The sequence below is a fragment of the Acanthochromis polyacanthus genome, chromosome 4 (genome assembly GCF_021347895.1).
Source record: "Acanthochromis polyacanthus isolate Apoly-LR-REF ecotype Palm Island chromosome 4, KAUST_Apoly_ChrSc, whole genome shotgun sequence".
NCBI classification, from domain to species: Eukaryota; Metazoa; Chordata; class Actinopteri; family Pomacentridae; genus Acanthochromis; species Acanthochromis polyacanthus.
The window spans coordinates 43,830,931-43,852,122 of NC_067116.1; the positions used below are offsets into that span (position 1 = coordinate 43,830,931).

General features: G+C 38.0%; 1 protein-coding gene, 1 long non-coding RNA gene and 8 other non-coding genes across 14 annotated transcripts in view; all 10 read right to left on the reverse strand.

The window, feature by feature from the left end:
- Positions 1-133: 133 nt before the first annotated feature.
- Positions 134-5,743, reverse strand: LOC110946834 (uncharacterized). 2 transcript variants are annotated; one of them, XR_007941402.1, is made up of 14 exons: positions 5,684-5,743; positions 4,658-4,702; positions 4,088-4,135; positions 3,859-3,906; positions 3,437-3,487; positions 3,199-3,252; positions 2,978-3,008; positions 2,766-2,795; positions 2,543-2,582; positions 2,311-2,363; positions 1,116-1,161; positions 908-937; positions 635-687; positions 134-214 (listed from the first exon to the last, which is right to left on the reverse strand). It is a non-coding gene; the product is annotated as an uncharacterized LOC110946834 (long non-coding RNA). The 2 variants fall into 2 exon arrangements; XR_007941401.1 differs by lacking the exon at positions 5,684-5,743 and having other exon boundaries at positions 4,658-4,944.
- On the reverse strand, positions 773-847 carry LOC127533819 (small nucleolar RNA SNORD47). The gene has a single exon (XR_007941695.1). It is a non-coding gene; the product is annotated as a small nucleolar RNA SNORD47 (small nucleolar RNA).
- Positions 1,008-1,073, reverse strand: LOC127533827 (small nucleolar RNA SNORD78). The gene has a single exon (XR_007941702.1). It is a non-coding gene; the product is annotated as a small nucleolar RNA SNORD78 (small nucleolar RNA).
- Positions 2,649-2,730, reverse strand: LOC127533823 (small nucleolar RNA snR60/Z15/Z230/Z193/J17). Its single transcript, XR_007941699.1, has one exon. It is a non-coding gene; the product is annotated as a small nucleolar RNA snR60/Z15/Z230/Z193/J17 (small nucleolar RNA).
- On the reverse strand, positions 2,861-2,943 carry LOC127533825 (small nucleolar RNA snR60/Z15/Z230/Z193/J17). Its single transcript, XR_007941700.1, has one exon. It is a non-coding gene; the product is annotated as a small nucleolar RNA snR60/Z15/Z230/Z193/J17 (small nucleolar RNA).
- Positions 3,075-3,153, reverse strand: LOC127533822 (small nucleolar RNA snR60/Z15/Z230/Z193/J17). The gene has a single exon (XR_007941698.1). It is a non-coding gene; the product is annotated as a small nucleolar RNA snR60/Z15/Z230/Z193/J17 (small nucleolar RNA).
- On the reverse strand, positions 3,316-3,397 carry LOC127533817 (small nucleolar RNA SNORD79). Its single transcript, XR_007941693.1, has one exon. It is a non-coding gene; the product is annotated as a small nucleolar RNA SNORD79 (small nucleolar RNA).
- On the reverse strand, positions 3,974-4,042 carry LOC127533828 (small nucleolar RNA SNORD75). The gene has a single exon (XR_007941703.1). It is a non-coding gene; the product is annotated as a small nucleolar RNA SNORD75 (small nucleolar RNA).
- Positions 5,285-5,366, reverse strand: LOC127533820 (small nucleolar RNA SNORD74). The gene has a single exon (XR_007941696.1). It is a non-coding gene; the product is annotated as a small nucleolar RNA SNORD74 (small nucleolar RNA).
- A 3,230-nt stretch (positions 5,744-8,973) lies between the features above and the next one.
- osbpl9 (oxysterol binding protein-like 9) overlaps positions 8,974-21,192 on the reverse strand; it is a 71,702-nt gene continuing 59,483 nt past the window's right edge. For all 4 annotated transcript variants that reach the window (XM_051947200.1, XM_051947199.1, XM_051947202.1 and 1 more), the window contains 13 exons: positions 20,572-20,731; positions 20,258-20,370; positions 18,865-18,983; positions 18,642-18,727; positions 18,374-18,554; positions 16,391-16,475; positions 15,281-15,391; positions 15,133-15,196; positions 14,912-15,052; positions 13,544-13,622; positions 13,334-13,425; positions 13,110-13,245; positions 8,974-10,806 (listed from right to left, as the gene is read on the reverse strand). In XM_051947200.1, coding sequence (XP_051803160.1) covers positions 10,732-10,806; positions 13,110-13,245; positions 13,334-13,425; positions 13,544-13,622; positions 14,912-15,052; positions 15,133-15,196; positions 15,281-15,391; positions 16,391-16,475; positions 18,374-18,554; positions 18,642-18,727; positions 18,865-18,983; positions 20,258-20,370; positions 20,572-20,731 — 1,442 coding nt within the window. In that variant the 3' untranslated portion in view covers positions 8,974-10,731. The remainder of the gene's footprint in view (positions 10,807-13,109; positions 13,246-13,333; positions 13,426-13,543; positions 13,623-14,911; positions 15,053-15,132; positions 15,197-15,280; positions 15,392-16,390; positions 16,476-18,373; positions 18,555-18,641; positions 18,728-18,864; positions 18,984-20,257; positions 20,371-20,571; positions 20,732-21,192) is intronic.

Sequence of the window (21,192 nt, forward strand, 5' to 3'; positions counted from 1 at the left end):
TGATCAATTTTCTCCAAATCTAGTCCAGTTATTCTTTAATAGAGGATTTGGCCACATTTAACCAAACATCTTTTATTTATTTATTCAGATTTCATCCACAAACAGCTGAAACAAAACACACCAAACAGTCAGATTAAATATTTAGACTTTATTGACATCCGTGCAGAAGTACGACAAATTGACTTTTCCACAGGTTGCATCACCGTCCAAAGACCTGAGAAACAAACAAAAACACAAATCAGTTTCATTTATCCAACAAATTCTAAACTTTAGATGCAAAGATTCAAATGTTTTATTAAGTATAAAGTAGGAATTTACTGATTCAGCAATTATTAATGTTTTTAAATCAATCAATTTCAAATAAAATAAATGAAAATGTGATCATTTCAGTTCTAGAGCCGATCTTACTGAGCAAATAATTATCAAAATTTAACATTGTAGTGTTTATTTCCTTATTCACAAAAAAAGATTTAAATACGGTTGTGCTGTCGTGAGTAGATATCAGTTTTAAAAATCAACTACCAGCCACAACTTTATGCATTTTTACAGTTAAACATCAGCTTGAAGGGTTTTTAAATGTAACATTCAACAAAAAGCACATTCCTTCAGACTTTACCTGCTGATTTATACTCACTTGAGTTTAAACTGATGTTTGGTTTCTTCCTCTTTGCCTAAAAAGCTTCACAGCTGCAGGAAGAGAATAAAGAGTTCTCATTAAAATAAAGGAAGAAAGTAGCGCCACAGCAGAAGAGTGACATTTAACAGACCACAAAACCTCAGACAAAAATGGAACGGTAAGGGTTAGAATCAGCAGAAATCATTTGGCAGAATCTCTTCATCACAGGACGAGTGGCCAAAGTCAAGCAATTAAGACAATTTATTAGGTTCTTTAAAAATAAATACCCACCATTTTAAGACGTGAAATCCGTCTTCTTTCCTGCAGATGTGACACAAAAACAACCTTATTACACGTCGGTGATTGGCCGATGAAGGTTTCGCTCACTGGGTTTCTCAGTTACAGATATTTGTCCACATTATAGTTCAGGTCAGACATTTGTTAAACATCACTGAACCCACCATCATCATTTCAAACTCTGAAGTCTCTGATCTCTCACCTCAGTCTCTTTCCTTCAAACTTTCCTCCACGTCCAGATCCACAACCTGTAAAGACGACAGCATGAGTCAAACAAGCACAGCGAGCTTAAAGATGAGAGATTCTCCACTGACCGGGTCAGCCAGAGCTAATAAAACATCTCCACCGTTTAGTCAGGCAGCACTACGTCATCACACAGGCCAGGTTCAGGATCACACCAACACACAGGGAGCTCCAAAAGACCCACAGCAGGCACATTTAAACCATTTAACCCTCTGAACTCCTCTAGAAATGCAAAGATTTTTACATTTCCAGCAGCACTTCATCTTGTGACTGTAGGTTTTGTTGCAAAAAATTTAAACACTTAGTTTAAATCACTAATTTAACTCTCCTGCTGTCTTCATTTGTGAGCAGCAAAAAAAAAAAAAAAAAAACTTTTTTTGCCGTCTAAAATTTTTTTTAAAAATTAGCAAAAAAATTCACAAATTTCTGAAAATTTGCAAAACCTTCAGGAAGACAATTTTAAAAATTCCTTAAATATTTTTTTAAAATTTTCCCCCAATTTGGCAAGAAAATTCTTGTAAATATTTTCAAAAAAAAAAAAAAGTAAAAATCTTCAAAAAAAAAAAATCTTAAAAATACCTAAAATTACTACATATATGTATGGAAAACTTCTGGTATTTTCTTAAAGAACATTTAGAGTAAATTTTTGGTAAATGTTCCTAAAGAAACAACATTTTTTTCCCCACCAAAAATGTGGACATCAGAAGTTTCACTTTCAAAATATTTTTTTCCCCACATTTTCAAACGGGTCAATTTTAAACTGCAGGACAACACGACTGATAAAAATGAGCGAAAAATAAACCACGTGTCGTAATCAGATTCTGTAAAATACAAAAAATTCTGCACTTGTCGGCCTCACTAAGCAGCCATAACAGAATCAGGTGCAAACAATACTAATGCTGCTAAAATTTAGGAATACTTTGGCTCTAATGCAGGCTGTGCTTATACAGATGAGATATGAGGCAATTAAGGGAATAAACTCAGTGTTTTAGTAAATGACAGCTTTTTACATGCCAACACGCTCAGTTTGTGTGGAAAAAAATTCATGCATGACTTCTAGGAGTTCAGAGGGTTTCAGTTTTCAGATTAGATTAAAAAAAACAACCTGCCGTCATCTGGGTCTGAGGAGCTTTAAACGACAGTTTCAAACTCACCGTTTTGTTAGAACCTTCTGTGACGTGAACAGCCACGACCAACCCCACTTTGCCTGTAAAGATAGAACAGTTTAAGATTAATGTTAAAAAATAACGTACTTTTCACTACGTCAGAAAAATCCAGATCAGAATTTGAGACGAATTTCCTCAACTGGATCAGCGACCTGATTCAAATTCATCACATCTGAATGATCCGAGCTCAACACTGTGAATTAAAGGACAGAAAACTCACCAGAAAAACATCGAGGAGTCAGTCAGGAGGGCGTACGCATCTGAAAATAAGAGAATTTATGTTAACACGCCGATTTAAATGCCTCAGAATGAGAGAAGAACTACAGGTGAAACATCAGCTAGGAGCGAAAGACAACAGATCATCTTCACGGTTTAATCTGCTGAACTATGCGGTCATCACTGCATCACACTGTAACCACACGTTTATTCAGACTTTAACTCACCTTAAGTCTGCCTTTTCTGGACTCCAGTTTCTGAAAAGAACAAAGACAAAATTTAAAATCGCTGCAGAACTCCAGCAGCCTCGGGTTTATTAAGGTCGAAGTATCAGCTAGGAGCGAAAGACAACAGATCATCTTCACGGTTCAATCTGCTGAACTATGCGGTCATCATCGAGCTTCACTAATAAAACCTGCACATCAGACTGTCAACTCACCTTCATTTCAGGCTTTTCTGGACTCTTGTTTCTGAAAAGAACAAGGATAAAATGAAAAATCAAGGCGTAATTGAGCGGCTGAACTCGTTTCTGGAGGTCGAAGCATCAGTTAGGAGCGAAAGACATTTTTCTTCGTCACAGTTTTCAGCTGAACTATGCACTCATCACTGCATCCGACCCGTTTAATGCAGCAGCAAGTCGACTTTTAAGCTCAAACTCACCTACAGCAGAGTCCAAAATACGAAGATGTGATCCGACGACGTCATCGGGACCATCTGTGAATCAAACAGACGTTACTAAAAGCTCAAACTCTGATTGAAACATTAAGTCTTAGCTTGCACTGCATCAGAAAAAAGTACTCTTTCACTCTTTTTCAGAGAGATTCCCATTGTTTTTAAAACAAAATCATCACTGACAGTTTGTTCCGAGGACACCGTTTCATTAATTCTGGTTATTTACCTTTTTGTGGATGTCTGAAGAGTCGATTCTGATCATCACGAAGGAATAAACCTGCAAGTAAAGACATAAAATGAGATCAAAACATCTTCAGCTGAGGACGAACACGTCGAGGTTTACGGTGCCTCAGACGGTTTAACATGGTGGTTGAATATCTCGTCATCCAGCTTGTCAAGAGTAGCAAATAAGTGTCATCACAGCAGCACGGACGACGTAAAGCAGATAAAGGCAGATTAATGCTTCACTGAGGTGATGCTTTATGTTGTTTAGGACATCAGAGCTGCTGCTAGCTACGAGGAAATAAGAACAATTCAACAAAACTGCGGCTTTCTGAAGCTACAGATACAGTTCTGGCTGCAGGAAACACCTCAGGGAAGCATTAATCAATCTTTTCCGTCTATAAAGTGAGAAAGTTTAAATCTTACCTCGTTGATGTCTCACAGCTTCTTCATGTCTCCAGACCTTTCCAACACCTGTGGAGATTCATCTTATTAGCGCTGTACCGGCGGTGTAATGAGCAAACAGCAGGTCTAATAGAAAAGCCTCAGCGTAAAGTTTCTCAGAAATCGCTTCTGTCCACTACTCTTACACTTTGAATCATCACCGACTTCAATTCAGGATAAAAAGGGCTACGAAGTGACACAAAACACTTACCGATTAAATATCCGATGAGATCCAGATGTTGGGATGTGCATCGTGAACCTAAATACAGAAAAACTGCTTAGTTTCACAGCTTCACGTGTTTCACTGAAGCTGAAACAAATCAAGCCATCTGAACCTCAGTGACGGATACTGAACTAAAACATGAAGGCAGCACGGTAGATTTTAAACGTATGGAATCCAGAATCTGTCCAGATGTGTCTGAAATCATTCTACAGGCAACAAAGATGGAGTTGTGGACGTCCAAGTGTCTGATTACAACCTAAACAATCCCATCCAGCAGCTCCTTCATCTTTCTCCGATCTCTGGCTAGCAGAAATTTTAATAAAGCTGCATTTTTAGATGCTTTTAGGGTTCACTGTTTTATAGAGTTTGCTGCCAACACTAAATCTCATCCGACTTGAGTTTGGAGTGACTCAATGGTCTTAAATCTAATCATATCCAAGTTTATTTTCACTAAAACTTACCTACAAACTATCGGCAAGCTGCATTTCTATTCTGTTTAGAGCACTGTTAGAAATTACTTCTAAAGTTAATTGGACAATCAAAACTTCAGTTTCTTACCATTTCATGTTCACTTCCATGTCTAGAAACTTTCAGTCCACAGACCTGCAATCAGATAAAAATACACGCATTAATCTTGCAAAAAGAACACAATTTTAAACTCATTTAAACACCACACACTCGCAATCAGAAGCTGTACAGTTAAATCCAATTGGTGATGTACTATGTGCATAGAAATTACCCTCATGTCTAAGCTTTATTAGCCCTGGTCTGTGTCCTAAATTACGACAAATATGTGTAGTAGTAGTATTACATGTATTTAGTAGTAGTAGTAGATAAGTTTCTTGCTAAGATCATCATTAACACAACTTACAAATAGTTTTTTCAACACATAAGGTAAAGAAATTGTCCATTTTGTAATTAACCAATAGATAATTCTCACACTTTCATTATTAAAAATCAATTAACTTTGATCCATTAATTCCATTTTAATCACAGTGTAGGAGCTGCAGTCACTTTTTCGCCGCATTTTCATGGCTTGAATTGGCATTTAATTGTTATTACAGCCAGTAAAAACAAGCATACTACTTCTAAATTAGCACACAGGAGCAGGAAAGTAATTCAGAGACATGAGGGGAAGTTTTTGCACTAGTTTTTGCGGCCTGCAGCAGCTTCTGCAGCCTCCGTCCCATGAGGTCAGAAATGTTGGCATTTCTTCACATTGACTCAGATGTCCCTACCAACATTTATTTCATCATTCAGTCACGGGACGAAGCTGCAAAGCGGTGACTTTTAACCGGTGGAAACGGGTTTGCTGGGCGGCTAATTCTCATCCAGACATGTGGCGATAAAACACGTGGTGGAGGCCTGCTAACTCACATGCTAACGCTCATGCTAACAGACATACTAATGCTAACTGACATGCTAGCGATCCGTTACTGCGTCATTTCACATTAAATACAGGAAAATAACCCGCCTCAAGAAATTAATATCAACCTAAAAACTCGCCTGATGTGTTTACAGTAAAAATCATCAGTTACAGCCTAAAATGTTAGAGTTAGAGCCCATAAGACGCCTCATATTTACCTGACGGACAGCGGAGGACTGAGGGAGGGAAACGGGTGAATGCAGCTTTTATACTCGATGCCGCAAAGGCTGATGGGAGAAAGTGTCTTGATGAGGAGCGCCCCCTGCAGGACCGAATATGAACATACAGTATAGAGTCACAGGAGTGCCAAATCAAAATATAAATAAATAAGTAAATAAATGTGGAAAGATAAAGAGAAATAAATAAATAAATGTGGAAATATAAAGACAAATAAATAAACAAATAAATGCGGAAATATGAAGACAAATAAATCAATAAATAAATGCGGAAATATAAAGACAAATAAATAAATAAATAAATATAAAGGAAAATTTTGTCTTTGCTTTTAACTTTTCTTTTTTTTCCTTTTATTTATTTATTTATATATGTATTTCTCTATATTTCCACATTTATTTATTTATTTATCTTTATATTTGCACATTTGTTTATTTATTTATTTCCTTTTATATTTCCACATTTATTTATTTAGTTATTTATTTATATTTTGATGTGGTACTCCTGTGACTCCATAATACAGAGGAGACACAACAGGTTAAAAAAATAAATTTTCTCCAAAATAGCACCTTGAAACTTCCCCGGTTTATTACTTAAAATCAGAAAAACATTTGTATTCTACGTGTTGGAAAAAAATGTATCTTTAAATATGCAAATAACTAATTATAGATCTAAAAATGTCAGGATTTGCAGGAACATTGCTTAAAACAGCTCCAGAATTATATAGATATAGAATTTTATATTGTTGTCATATTAAAATGAAAGGCTTTCACACTGGGGCTTTTTGATATCCGTTTTCCCTTCATAAATTAGTAATTACTGTCACTCCACAGAAAAAACTATAATTTTGCTATATCCAGTGAAATTTGCTGGATTTTGGGTGATCTTTTTTGTGAATGTTCTTAAAGAAAATATTAGAAGTTTTACTGATATATATGAAATAACTTTAGATATTTTTAGGATTTCTTTTTTTTCTAAATTTTTTACTCACTTTTTGAAAAATATTTACAAGAATTTTCTTGCCAATTTTTTAAAAATAAAACTTTTAAGGGAAACTTTTAAGGAATTGCTAGAATTTTATTCCTGGAGGTTTTGCAAATTTTCAGACATTTGTGGAATTTTTAAAGATAAAACTTTTAAGGGAAACTTTTAAGGAATTGCTAGAATTTTCTTCCTGAAGGTTTTGCAAATTTTCAGAAATTTGTGGAATTTTTTGTTGAATTTTTTTGCATTTTTTTCATACAAAGAAACAATATTTTTTGGTGCCCATAAATGTAAAACTCCAATTACATGTTGTGAAATGTAAAAAAAACCCAAAACAAAACAGGTGGATGACAGCTCTAAAATGTATGAAATTATACATTACAATATCAATATTCATCATGATAAAGAGTATTAGAAAAAAATATACAGGTATGCCTCCACCATTAATGTTTAAAAACCTATTTTAGCAATAAAATGTTCTGTGAATCAAACTTTGACAAAGTAAAAATGAAAAAACTTCGACAATAATTTTCAGAATATAGATATGAATAAAAATGGAAAGTTTGCTGCATTTAAGTGCTACTGAGGGAGAATAATCATGCAGGAACACCTTCATTTTTGTTGAAAAAAACATGTAAAAATCCAATATTTAAATTAAACAGTCCTCAATATTGACCAGCCGGATTTCACCCAGTCATCTAATGCAACCAGATATATTTAGGTGATGAGTATGTCTGTGCAAATTACACCTACACAAGCATTAGAACAGTGCAGCAAAATATGTGTTGTTCGGTTAAACGCAGCCTCTGCACATCAGACTCCCTGAGAACGTGCTTCTTCATGGCCTGTTTTTAGACCCCAAAATAACATCAGATTTGCTCTACTGAAGCATCGTGTCAGGTACGCTGCGTTCTTATTTATTCTTTAGGTGTTTTCTTGCAGAGTGTTTCTATTTTTAAAGCCTCGCAGGTGCAGTTAAAGCTGCTGATTAAACGTGTCGTCGGGTGGAAGATCAGTTCAGCTCCTCTGGGAATTAACGTAACAGACTCTAATATGGATCAGAACGGTGCATCACAAGCATTAAGGGGAGTGAAAATACAAAAGTTCTGCTTACAGACCAGGCAGTTTTGATCTGGGGGTGAAATATTGAAGATGTGTCACCAACAGAAGCTTCTTCTGCCTCCAAATTCCTCAATCGGTTCCCACCTTCCTCCCTCAGAATCTGATGATTGTTTTATTTACAATCATTCAATCCTGGTATCAAATGTTAAAATGATCCTTTAAATGCATTATGGAGGATGTTTTTTTTTTAAATTTATCTGATTCACATAAAATGAATATACTGACCTTTAGTGGACTTGTATGTCTGGTCTCTAAAAGAATAAAAAAAAATAAAAAATAACTGTGGACATGGCAGGACCTGAAAAACATCAGCCAATCAAAGCGCTCGGACCAAGGCGTTTGGTTTGCTCCCTTTCCTGTCAATCAAAAATCTTCCGGCTCAGGCCTAGTTACGTAGATTACGTACGCCTTGGACTTACGTGTTTTCTGTATGTGTTGCTTTGGTATATCTTCGTAGTTATCTGGCGACTTGTTTTGCTAATCTTTTTTTACATAATGGCAGATAAAGATCCAGGGGGACCCAGCCGTAATAGACAACTTCACGAGTCCGACGCAAGTTTCTGGAGGGGGGCGTTTCTTCATAAATGTTAAGAGGGGGGAGGTTAGAGGGGGGTGAGGGAGCAGTTGTATGTGCGCATGCGCATGCTACATTCAAAGTCGTAGGAAATTAAATCTCCTCTAATGCCTTTAATTGTCTAGAACTATTTTTTAAGCATGTCTGACTTACTTTAAGACATATAAGCTTGACGATCCTGGTAAAAGAAAGATTAAAATAAGTTTTCCCAACTGATTTTAGCATCTCAAGATTCTAAATATATTTCAAGAAATCTTACCAAGCCATTTTTCACTTGTTCTACTGGCAGATTTGTTCTCTTATTTCAAGGTAAAAGTTCCTTCAAATAAGCTTTTTTTCCCCTTGTTTTGAGAAGGGCACTTTTTCCAGACTACGCATTTCAATGACCTTTAACTCTGAAAATATTCACAGTACAAAGGTAAAATTTCACAGGGCTCCGTTAAAAATACTGAAGTTATTGTACATAAAAAAGCAGCTGATTCTGAGGAAGTCAGGCTGGAAGAACAGATCGATTTTTCATCGAATGACTCTCATCCTGAAGACATCTGACTTGAGCAGCTCACCTGAAAGAACGAGGACAAAACGTGGCAGGAATGAACTCATGGAGATTTAATATTATGCATCAATAAACAGGAGAATCGGATACAATCAATGGTTATGATGAGAAGGAAATAAAAAATACATTTGTTTTGATTGCTCTCTATCAGGCAATACTGAGCGAAACTGAAATGAATGGCAAGGCCTCTATTCAAGAAAATGTACAAAGACAGAACACGGAGGAAAAAAGACAAAGTCGTCCAGTTTAGCTCTGATTTTAGAGTTGGCGTATTTCAAACAAGGCATTTTTTAAAATTCCATTCAGGATTTAATCGTCGGCTACGACTACGAGAACCTTTAAGTTCACCAGATTTGCACGACAGCACCAGAAATAACTTCAGAGATCCCTTCACCGGATTACTTGATTTGAATTAATTTATTGAACCAAATATGTAGGAAAAAAAACACACGAAGATAAGAACACGGGGGCTGCTATGCTGTGAGCGTCGCTACAGAATCTTCCAGGTGAAAATGCTTTTCATTTCTCCGTCTCATCCGGATATAGTTGCATTTAGATCCTAAATGTGCGGCTGTGAATCAGAAGGTAGCGGAGGTGTTCGGCGGGATGAACGTCGCCCTCCGTGTGGTTCTCAATCTTGAAAAACATCAGACAAAAATAAAAAATATAACAAGACGACTGAAGCGGGAGAACTCGGCGGTGTTTGGGACTCTTTCTCGGCTTCGCTCTTTTTGACAACACGACTTTATTCAGTCCAGAAAGACAAAAACATGTAAACAATCATTTGTTCAGAAATGCCTTCAGCGAAACCTTCGACTGTTTGTTCAAAGTCCCTTCAGCCTTTTTCTCTATTTTTTTTTGGCATCGTGGACATCCAAACGTGTCCTTTTGCAGGCATTTTAAGTTACTTCTATCTGTATTGCATATATTCCTTAAAATCTACCTCCAGATGTGTGAGCTCAGACGCTATGGCTTCATGAAGGGATCTGCTTCTGGATGAAAAATCAAAATGCAGAACAGTGTGAGTGACCGGATAGGTTGAAAAAAAATGGGAACAAAACAAAACAAAAAAGGCTAAATGGAATGATTCCTAAAGATGTAAAGCCATCAAAGATCATATTCTCAAACATTTTTACACTATTGCCAGAAAGGAAAAAAGAAAATAAACAAAAAAGAGCATTGGAAATAAAAAAGAATATATATTTATATATCCGTCATATGTATATCTATATATAAACAACAGTTATAACTAGTTGCAGGCAAGCAGAGAGGTTCTCTCCGGCCCCTTCAGGATTCATCCGTCCACCGTCGTAAGGCTGTCAGACTCTGGAGGGGGCAGCAGCTTTCTTTCCTCAGTCACCAGATTCCCTGAGATGTAGAGCGCTGTTTTATTCGACCGCACACCTCTCGTCCCCCCTCGGGATTTAAAAAACAAAACCACGTAACGTAGGGAAGGGAGTGCTTCTCCGGCTCGTCCCGCTGCAGCGGCGCGACGCCAACGGACGGCGGAGAGACTCGTCTGTTCGCTCTGCGCCGCCGAGTCTCGTGTTGGCAGGCGGCGGGTGTTCGGTGGAGCTTCACTAATACTCATGTTACATCTTCGATGCTCGTCATTCGTTTCCATATTGGTTTACAGTCAAATGCAAAGCAGTGTACATAATCAATCATCAGTCATTCCAAGGCTTGGATAAACAAGTGGGTTTTTTCGCAAAAGAGTTCTTATGAAGACTCCGTTGTTGTGTTTGTGTGCATTTCTTTATGCATATGTGTGTTTGTGTTTGTCAGAGCGAGTCTCCTCAGTGCCTCTGAGACGCTAATCTCTTCAGCAGCGGCTCGTCGTAGACCCAACACTCCCCGTCCTCGTGGAACAGCTGCAGAGACACAAGACACAGCAGGGATCACACTCACACAGCTGGATTAGCTCACGCTTTTTCTGGAAAATATTCACAGGAATTTTCTTGCCCAAATTAGGGGATTTTTATTAAATAAAACTTTTTGGAGAAATTTTTAAGGAAATATTGGAATTTTCTTCCTGGAGGTGGAAAAAAAGAAATGCTTCATAAGAACATTCCCAAAAAAAAATCAACCAAAATCCAGCGATTTTTTTTGGGAATGTTCTTAAAGAAAATATTAGAAGTTTTACTGATATATATGTAATCACTTTAGATATTTTTAGGATTTTTTTGGGAAGATTTTTACTCATTTTTTTGAAAATATTTACAAGAATTTTCTTGCCAAATTTGCAGGATTTTTTTTAAAAAATACAACTTTCAAGGGAAACTTTTAAGGAATTATTGTAATTTTCTTCCTGAAGGTTTTGCAAATTTGAAGAAATTTGTTGAATTTTTTTGCTGAATTTTTTGATTTTTTTTTCAGACAAAAACAATATTTTTTGGTGCTTTTAAATGAGGACAACAGGAGGGTTAAACCAGCCAGCAGTGTGTGTAGGGGTGTTACCAATAGTGGGAAAAAAATGGTGATACGACATATTTTACACATTTTATTTCTTATTTGAACCGGTTTTCACCAAATAGTTTCAACACTCGTCTCCTCTCTGCTTTGTGTAAACACTGCCTGCAGTTCAACTGAAAATTTGAAGATTTTTATTTCTTACTGTTAACCGTCCTGTTGTCTTCATTTACGGGCACCAAAAATATTGTTTCCTGGTCTGAAAAAAATCCAAAAAAATCTGAAAAAAAATCCCATAAATTTGCAAAAAAATCCTCTCTGTTATAAATAAACAAATACGAACGGACAAAGTACAGCAAAACAGTAAAATGTTCTGCCTGTAGTTCCTATCTGTATTGTTGGAAGTGTTAAAGGGACCAAAAAAGAAGTTATATTATTCGTTTTATATTTTCTAAGTTAAACCAATTAATCAGTTATTGGAATTTTTTCCACCGAATATTGGAATCAGCATTCGCCTCAAAAAATCTACATGGGTCCAAAAACCCCCAAGACAGAACAATCGACTGACATCCAGTAATATTCACACTCTGCAGGAAGAAGCTTTCTTTTCACCGAAGCACTTCCAGCTTAAAGTCCCACATTAACGTGAATCATGTTTCTAACACGAACCTTTAAAGGGCTTTAATAAACACCTTACGTGAACATATATATACTTTCTTTTCTTTCTTGAATCTGCTTGCACATGCAAAATGAAACGCGATTAATTTACATTAACTTATTCGCTGCCAATGACGTCTATAGACGTCAGTCATGTTTTTTGACTGGGGGGGCTGCAGGACAGTCTGTCGGAGCTTGTCGGTGAAAATCCTGGAGTTTTGGAACGTGAGAGTGTTGCGGTGGGCCAAAAGAATGACAAAGACAGTGACCATGGTGGGCCGACAGCAAAAAGTGCCGTTACCAACAGCCGCTGGCGATCAAAGCCGCGCTAGTTTTCGGTTTCGTCACCACCGCTCTGTTGAGCTTATCTGACGAAGCCGAGTCAGATGAGTTTAGAGAGAGCACACAGACACACAGACACACACACACCTAAAAATAGATTGTTTACATTTTGTAAGATGTATTGTTCTGAACCAAAATGTTAACTTGTGTTGTTTGTTTGTAAAGAAATGATTTAGCTAACAAAAGGTTAAAAAGTTGACCTCAAAATGCTTTATCAGAGTTGTTTTTGTTGTTTCATTTGAGTAAACAACTGTTCAGTTGTGTGGGATGTCACTAAACCAAAAAATATTGGCATCAAAGTGATTGATGTGCCTCTCTGTACAAAAAGCTTGTTATCTCTGTTTTTTGGTCAAAAACAGGTGTTTTTGCTGAAACTACCCTATGTTCTGCTGCCGATAACTTTAGAACCGAAAATGCTAGAAACAAACTTTTTTTTCCTGATGAAAGAAGAGAATCTACACTTTCTTTTGATAGTTTCAATGTTTATGTAGTCTTAAAACTTGATATTCTGTAGATCTTGAAAAATCTGTCAAAATTCTTAAAAACTCTGGCAGTAGGGGGCTCTTTGCTCTGAAAACAGCTGGCAGCCAATGAGTTAAAAATGAATGATATTTAATCGTGATTAATCAAAATGAATCCACAGCAACCCTGTGATTAATCTGATTAAACATGTCATCGTTTGGCAGCAGTAGCATCACTGCGTCGCTGTATCAGGAACATCTAGTTTATCACAGGTCTCGTTGTTTCTGGAGGCACAAAGTCTCACCCTGGTCTCCCACTGCTGCTCGTTCTCCTTCCTCTCTCTGGCTTCGGCTCTTTGTTTCTCCTCCAGTCGATGTTTGGCTTCTGTTGCTGCATCGATGTCCTTCAGCTTCAGGTTCAGAGTCACATCTCTCCATAATCTATCAGAATGAAAAGTCACACAGGGTTTGCTTCCGAGTCATTGCGTTTCTGAGACGTGCAGGTTAGAGATCGATGAGAACTTCTCACCTTCGGGACTCGTACTCCAGCTGGTCCTCCAGCTTCCTGACCTTCTTCTTGATGATGCCCATCCTCTTAGTGTCTATGAACACCGTGTTCTCCTGGAAACACACAGAGAACCTTAACTCGCTCATTCAGTTAGACAGCTGGATTTTGGTTTAACAAACGTAGGATTACTCGTTTCATTTCAAAAGAAAGAAGAAGAAATAAAGGACTCACTCCAGTCGCCCACTTGGCATACATCACTCCGTTCCATTCTCCTTCAATGGAGCAGAAGGACCTCCTGTCATTAGGTGCACTGCAAGAGAAACACACATAAATCTGGTGTTAAAGAGATCGTATTTTCAATAAGAGTCCACCATCTGTTACTTTTACTCTGACTTTTGACAGTCTGTGAAACGCGTTTTAACCCCCTGAATCCCAAAACCATTTATCTGAACCAGAAACGGTAAAAACTGACGGGAACACCAGACATTTTGATCGGTGACGTGCTGTTCTTGTGGAAAACTCGACCAAATCTAAGCTTAAAATCGAAATATTTCATCCAAATCGCTTTATTCTACTTGCCTCTATTTGAGAAAATGCCAAAAAAAAAACATTTGCACGAAACAAATCCTTTAAAAAAACAAAAAAATTCTGCGTTCCTCGGTGCAACAGCGAAGCGATTAACCCTCGGGTCGTCCTACGGGTCAAATTTGACCCGTTTTAAAGTTAGAAAATGTGATTAAAAAATAAATTTTCGCAGTGAAACTTCTGAGGTCCACATTTTTAGGAAATTTCTGAACATTTTTTGGGTTGAAAAAGAAAAAGTTTTTAAAGAATATCCACAAAAAATCAACCAAAATCCAGCGAATTTTGCTGGATTTTGGTTGATTTTTTTGTGAATGTTTTTAAAAAATATATTAGGAGTTTTGCTGGTATTTCTCGATATTTTTATGCTTTTTTGGGAAGGTTTTTACTAATTTTTGAAAATATTTACAAGAATTTTCTAGCCAAATTTGAGGGGTGTTTTTTTATTTGTTAAATAAAATTTTTAACAGAAACTTTTCAGGAATTATTGGAATTTTCTTCCTGAAATATTTGCAAATTTTCAGAAATTTGGGGAATTTTTTTGAATTTTTGTATTTTTTTCAGACAAAAAAAACACTAGTTTTTGGTACCTGTAAATGAGGACAACAGGAGGGTTAATAATTCAGTAGCGAAAAACAGTCACATGAAAAAAATTCAGGGACTTTTTTTGCTGAACTGCAGGCAGTGTTTACACAGAGCAGAGGTAACTTAAAAAAAATGTAAAATATTATGGAGCTACTATCATTTTTCCAGTGTTGCTAACAGCTGTGGACACTTAATTTGCAGTTTTTTTTTTTTTAAACAAATACAGTTTTTTCCTTTTTATAATTCATGACAAAACCTGAATGTACTGAACAGAAACATTTTTTAAATTTTATCTCCTTATAGCCATGGCTGTTCTGTTTCCATAGAGCTGCAGGACGTCATATTTCAGTGAAACATGAGCCCACGGCGAGGAAAAATGTGGCAGCAGCGATAACTTCAGAGGGTGAAACTACAAAATCGTCATCCTCTTACAAAATCTCGGCGGTGATCCTGTGCTTCTTCCCGCCGTAGAAGGGTTTGGTGTGGAACACGATGTTGGCGCTGTAGCCCGACTTGGAGCAGGAGATGTTGCACTCGCCGCCCAGCTCCACCCACGGCACCGTCAGAATCGACCTGCAAACACGGGATCGCATCAGTGAAGCAAACGGCAGAAAATCAGCGAAGACAAAACACGACGACACGTCAACACCCACCTGCCGTATCCGTTTGGGAAGTTGAGAATATAATGTTCGTCGTGCTCCAAACACGATACACAACCTAGAAAACGACCAGAGAGGCTTCTTACAGCTCCATGAAGGTGGAACAGAGAGTGTAAAATGTGTAGCTAGGATTCTAGGGTACCTTGGCCGATGTTGTGGACTCCTATGGACATGCCAAGAAACTTTGACTTGGTCCAGATGTGAGCGTTGAACTGGATCTTCTTATTTAAACACTCTGCGTAGAATGCAGAAACTGCAGAGAGAAAAGAGAAAACATTCAAGACTGGGACACGCAGATAACAAAATGAAGCAAACACGTTTTTTCCTAAAAAATCAAACAGTTTTGTTCATTTTATTTTTAAAGATTTGGACACCTGGACTCATCAGATCTGTTTTGTGACTTTCTCGGCTCCTCGAAATTTGTTGCGGCTGTCACATTTTTATTCACTGTGGGTTCATTTTTCACTGCAATATAAAGTCCTGCACCTCTGTGGAAACTGAACAAGCATGGCTCAAAGTATGGAGAGCCAAAAATGTCTATTGTTCAGTATACTAAAGCTATGATGCCATTAAAAAAAAAAAAAAGACTACTTGAATACCACTTTTCCAAATGCCCACGGGTGTTAGCGACATTGGCAAGAAAAACAGTGGCTCTATTTCTATAATGTAGATATTTTACTTCTTACAGTTTTTAATGTGTTTCGTGTCTGCTCTGTTCAGGCGAAAAGTCTCTGAAGTTTTACTACATGACTTTTGGCTGCAGCTCAAAACTTTCTGACTATGACAAAGAATGAAGAATTTTTTGTTTTTTACAGACTCTGATTGGAGCAAACAGTTTATTTTTGGTAACTTCTCAAATAAGGTATGTAGAATAAAATGATTTTGAAGTAAATATCGTGATTTTGAGCTTAGGTTTTTTTTTAGTTTCCCGATATAACGCCACATCACAGATGGTGAGTTCAAGGATTGTCATGAAGTTGAAAATGCAAAGATTCTTTCTGTTGTTTTTTTAGTTTCTGTGTCTAACAAACTGTCTCATTTGTGTGATTTTTATGTAAGACAAGATGCCAAGAAAAACCTGCTGATGGGTTTTGGGGTTCAGAGGGTTAAATGACGTTAACAGAAATGATCTAAATATTTACAGCTGGCAGTCATGTTTTAAAATCAGAGATGCCACCATAGTCTTTGGGATCTGCATATTACAATATTCTGTGTTGTGTAACGAGTCAGAAGAAGCAGGTTTTGTACTTACTGGGTGGGTGGTGAGAGACCTGCTCTGCCACAAAACACACACTGTTGGTTGAAGACCAGGGAACTGGACCTTCTGATACCGTCTCCTGGAGGAAACGACCAGAAGCAGAACATAGAAGGAAGGATTAGGAACAGAGAACACCACATTACAATAGGAAAAGTAGGGCTGGCCTGAATGGTGGTTTCTGGTCTCCAGATATTCGGGCCCTATTAAAGACGAATATCCGAATATTCGTTCCGCCCCGTAACGTCCTACAGGGGGGGGGGGGGGGCGGCGGCGGCAGTGTGGCGGAGACGGCCCGAATATTTGGATCCATTCGTCTGGTCTCCCGGATGCAAATTTTGCACACTGCCTTCGTTTTGTCTTCAGTTAATCTGAAGAATTCCCAAAGAGCGGAGGTCTTCAGCATCTTGTCTTGTGTTTATGCAACGAAGTGAAGCGAATATTCGGATACCAAAATTAATATCCGGATACTGCCGTAGCAGAAAGCTGAGAAATAGTAAAAAATATATATAAAAACCAACCAGCTCTGATGCTAAAACGACTAAGACAACAATTCTTGTAATTAAAGTTAATTACATTTACATGAACATAATACAGTGTCTTTATGCTCCTTACAGGCTCAAAACAGCTATTCAAATTGACAGGTTGTTTAAAAAACACACAATTAAAGGACCTTTTAGATGCTGAAGCACAATGAACCAGACAACCTTAGCAGGGATGCACAAACGTTTTGTGATCTTCAGTATTAATCTAAGGTAAAAAAAAATACAATTTTATAACACAACTTGATTTAAAAGAGGCACACTAGTTTATTAAAGAGCCATTTTCTGCTTTTATTTGGAGGTTTTCTCTTTCCTTTAGTTTGTTATAAAGTTTTGTGTTTTCTGAAACACCTCGTTTGAAGTCCAGGTTTATTTCCTGCTACTTATCTGTAGCTGCGTTTCCATTACTCTTAGATATGCGCAAAATGTAAATAGCGCAATAAAAAACTGGTAATGGAAACACCTGAATTTTGAAAAAGGACTAAAATATCGATAAAAAGTTTTTACGCTCTCATGAAGTGGATTTTCAGACGTTTCAATATTGAAAAATATCGCAAAAGCGCAATGGAAACGCTTTTTCCGCAATTATACGTCACCGGACGTGACGTACCTGGTCACATGACCAGTTCTCTCAGAGTAAACATGGCGCGGTACGTGTGGACAGAAGAGGAGACCGAGACTTTTCTTGCCATTATTCTTGAGAAAAACATCGCTGCCATACTAGACAGCAAACAGCAGAGGAACGCAGAGTGTTAGAAGGAGATAGAAACAGGTTTTGGGCGTCCATCTTCCTGCAGTGAAATCTCGCGGGATGATATTTTACGAGAGTTACGATGCTTCTGCCCAGAACAACCTTCAATGGAAACACGTTCAAAGCGCAAATAGACTTTGTCGAAATTTTAGAAATACCGCTTTTATTTTGCGAAAAACTAATGGAAACCCAGCTAGTGTCATCATGTAACACATTTGCATAATTTCTGTCTATTTTGGCACAAAGAACGAGCAGCTTTCTCGTCACTATTTTCCCGTTAGAGCTGCTTCTGCTACATTCATTTACCACCAGTGTTGCCTTGCTTTTAGTTTTCCAGCTAACCAATGCAGTTCAAGCAGACTGAGCTTTCAACCCATAAGAACCCAGACCCATTTTTCCTTAAAGGACTTAATGAGTTCAGGTCAGACATAAAGCTTTAATAGGAAGAGACTGGGGCTCTCAAAATGCTTGTTACACTGGTGTCACCGTGGGTTCTTATGGGTTAAGGAGGCGTTTTTAAAGAAAAAGGAGCTAAAATGGTGCGTTTTGGAAGAGATGCTACAGTATGAGAGGTTTTTTTTTTGTTTAAAGCATGCAAACAGATTCTGGTACACCTTAAAAATAAAAATCTGAACTTGTAAATGTGCATAATATTGGCTCTTCCTTTGCGGTGGTACTTGGTCTCACCGTTTGTGGAGAAGGTTCCTCCGTCTCGCTGGGAAGATCCCAGTGGCAGTAGAAGACTTCGCCCAGGATGGGGTTGTAAGGCTTCTTGGCCACCGAGCCTTTCCTCCCTGCGTGGAAAGCCGACAGGTACCACTTCACCACCTGAACCATTCGCTCTCGGGGCTCCGGCTGCTCCGCGATGCTGGTGGGAGTCACAAGAATGAGAAATTAATTTTACAGTTCTCAGTATTGGAGCATCTGGATGAAGTGTTGCTGAAATGGTACGTACGTCACAAACAAGTCCGGATGCGCAAAGAAGTCGGCGTACATTTCCAACAAAGATCTCCGCTCTAGGATGAACGTGGGCAGGACCACCTGTGTGATGCAAAGAAGGGGAAAAGTTGAAGCTATGTGGGTGAAAAAGTCTAACAGAGGTGATGTTTTAAAGCAAACTGAGGAGGAATCACTGCAGACAGAGCATTCACAGATCAGGGAGATAAAGAGGTCTCTACCTTGGTGAGGTCCATGCCCAGACGGACTTGAGAGAGCAGATGCATGATGACGCTCTTGTGCTCTTCCACCGACTCTCCTTCGCCGTCGTCGTCTCGGTCATCGTGGCTGTCAAACTGATCTGAAGACAGCAGCATAGGAGTCGTTAAATGGCTTGTTTGTGATAAACACAACTGTTTAAATCAATCCACTGGGCTTTAAGAAAGTTCCTTGAAGACGTTTCACCTCTCATCCAAGAGGCTTCTTCAGTTCTGGTGGTGGTTGGTGTTGCCTCAGATTTTAAACCTCTGTGAGGTGTGTTCAGGGCTATTATTCCAACGACCGATACCAAAATTCATCTGACTACTCAACGATGGTCGTTGTGAGTATCGGTGGGGGTCGTTGAAATGCACAGATGTCACCGAGTCCTCGTGTGCTAATGGTGGTCGTTAGCATGAGTCTGCTGAGTAGTTCTTTTGGGGAGTTTTGATAGGACTTGATTGTAAATTGGCAAAAGATGATGTCGCAACAAACAAATTGAAAAAAAAAAACTAAAAATGACACAAATAAAAACACATTTAGAAAAACTGCGTGCTCATTTTTTGCTGTTTTATTTGTGATTAATTGGGTTAATTTTCAGTATTAATAGTAACACTGTAGGTTAGGCTAAGCTGTGTAATTAAAATCTGAATTTACAACTTCTGACTGATCGATATAATTAATTTTTAATCTAAAATGTTCGTAATTAAACTTTCTCAGATAAGCTATCTAAAATCTCAATGGTGTCTTTATTAACCCTCCTGTTGTCCTCATGTATGGGTGCCAAAAAATATTGTTTCCTTGTCCGAAAAAAATCACAAAAATAAAATCAGCAAAAAAAATCTCCAAATGTAAGAAAATTCCAATAATTCCATAAAAGTTTCCCTTGAAAGTTGCATTAAAAAAAAATCCCCAAATTTTGCAAGAAAATTCTTGTAAATATTTTCAAAAAATGAGTAAAAATCCTCCAAAAAAATCCTAAAAATATCTAAAGTGATTACATATGTATCAGTAAAACTTCTCTAATATTTTCTTGAAGAACATTCACAAAAATATCAACCAAAATCCAACAAAATTCACTGGATTTTGGTAGATTTTTTTTGTGAATGTTCTTAAGAAACATTTCTTTTTTTCCACCAAAATGTCGAACATGTGGACATCAGAAGTTTCACTGTAAAAATCTATTTTTTTCCCCACATTTTCAAACTTTAAAGCGGGTCAATTTAACCCTCAGGACGACATGAAGGTTAAAGAGTGCAACTTTAACCCGATCGTGTAGTTTTGCCATGTGGACGTACATTATTCGAGCACATCACATCTCCAGTTTTACGTCTAACGGGTGAGGCTTCAATTTATTTTTGTGCATTCCTTGCGTACCTGCGTCTGTGGTCCCGTTGGACATGGACGAGTTGAGGGACTCGGTGGTGTCGGGTCTCTTCAGCGCCGTTTCTTCATTAGTGAGCGGTGATGCAGCAGGAGGCCCCGAGGGACTGGAGGTGGAGGAGAGGAAGCCGGAGACGTAAGATGATGAACTGAAAACTCGCAGGCAGCTGAAGCCTCTTATGCAACTCGATTTTCGTTCTCCCCACCCGAGCCGCTAAACTCGATAACGGTAGAGCTGCTTTCAAGCCATAAACAATGGATTTACTGCTCAGGGGAGGCGGGAGGCGGGGGGAGGATGCTGTACTCACTCTATGCAGTGTTTCGGGGAAGTGCTGCTCTGGTAGAACTCGTCAGCGTCATAGAACTCGTCCTCGCTGGAGGAATAGGAGAAGTCTGGCACCGAGTGCGACGGGAGGGGGATGTGAGCCGGGGAGGCGACGCCGCTGCTGGGGCCCGATGGACCGCTCCCTGAAGACACAACGAAAACACGAGTCAGCTCTGTTTGATGTGATTAATCCAATAAAACATCAGGCTTCTGCTTTCACGATCTGCAAAACCTCAAAATCCTACCAAGTCTATTTGTCTTATTTGTAGTCAGAATGTCTCATCCCATTTGATTTAAGATAAATTCACTTAACAAGTGACATTTCAGCAGATGGAGGGACTTTTGTTTTAAGACAACGCATCTAAAATATCTTGTTAAGTCAAACAATCTTGAAATTATTTTGTTTTGAGTTGAATTTTACGAGAAAATTCTAAATAAGTTTAACCCTGACCCATTTTAAAGTTTGAAAATGTGGGAAAAAAAACAAAACGTATTTTCACAGTGAACCTTCTGATGTCCACATTTTCAACATTTTTGGGAAATCTTTGAACATTTTTTGGTGGAAAAAAAATGTTCGTAGTGTTTCTTAAGAACATTCGCACAA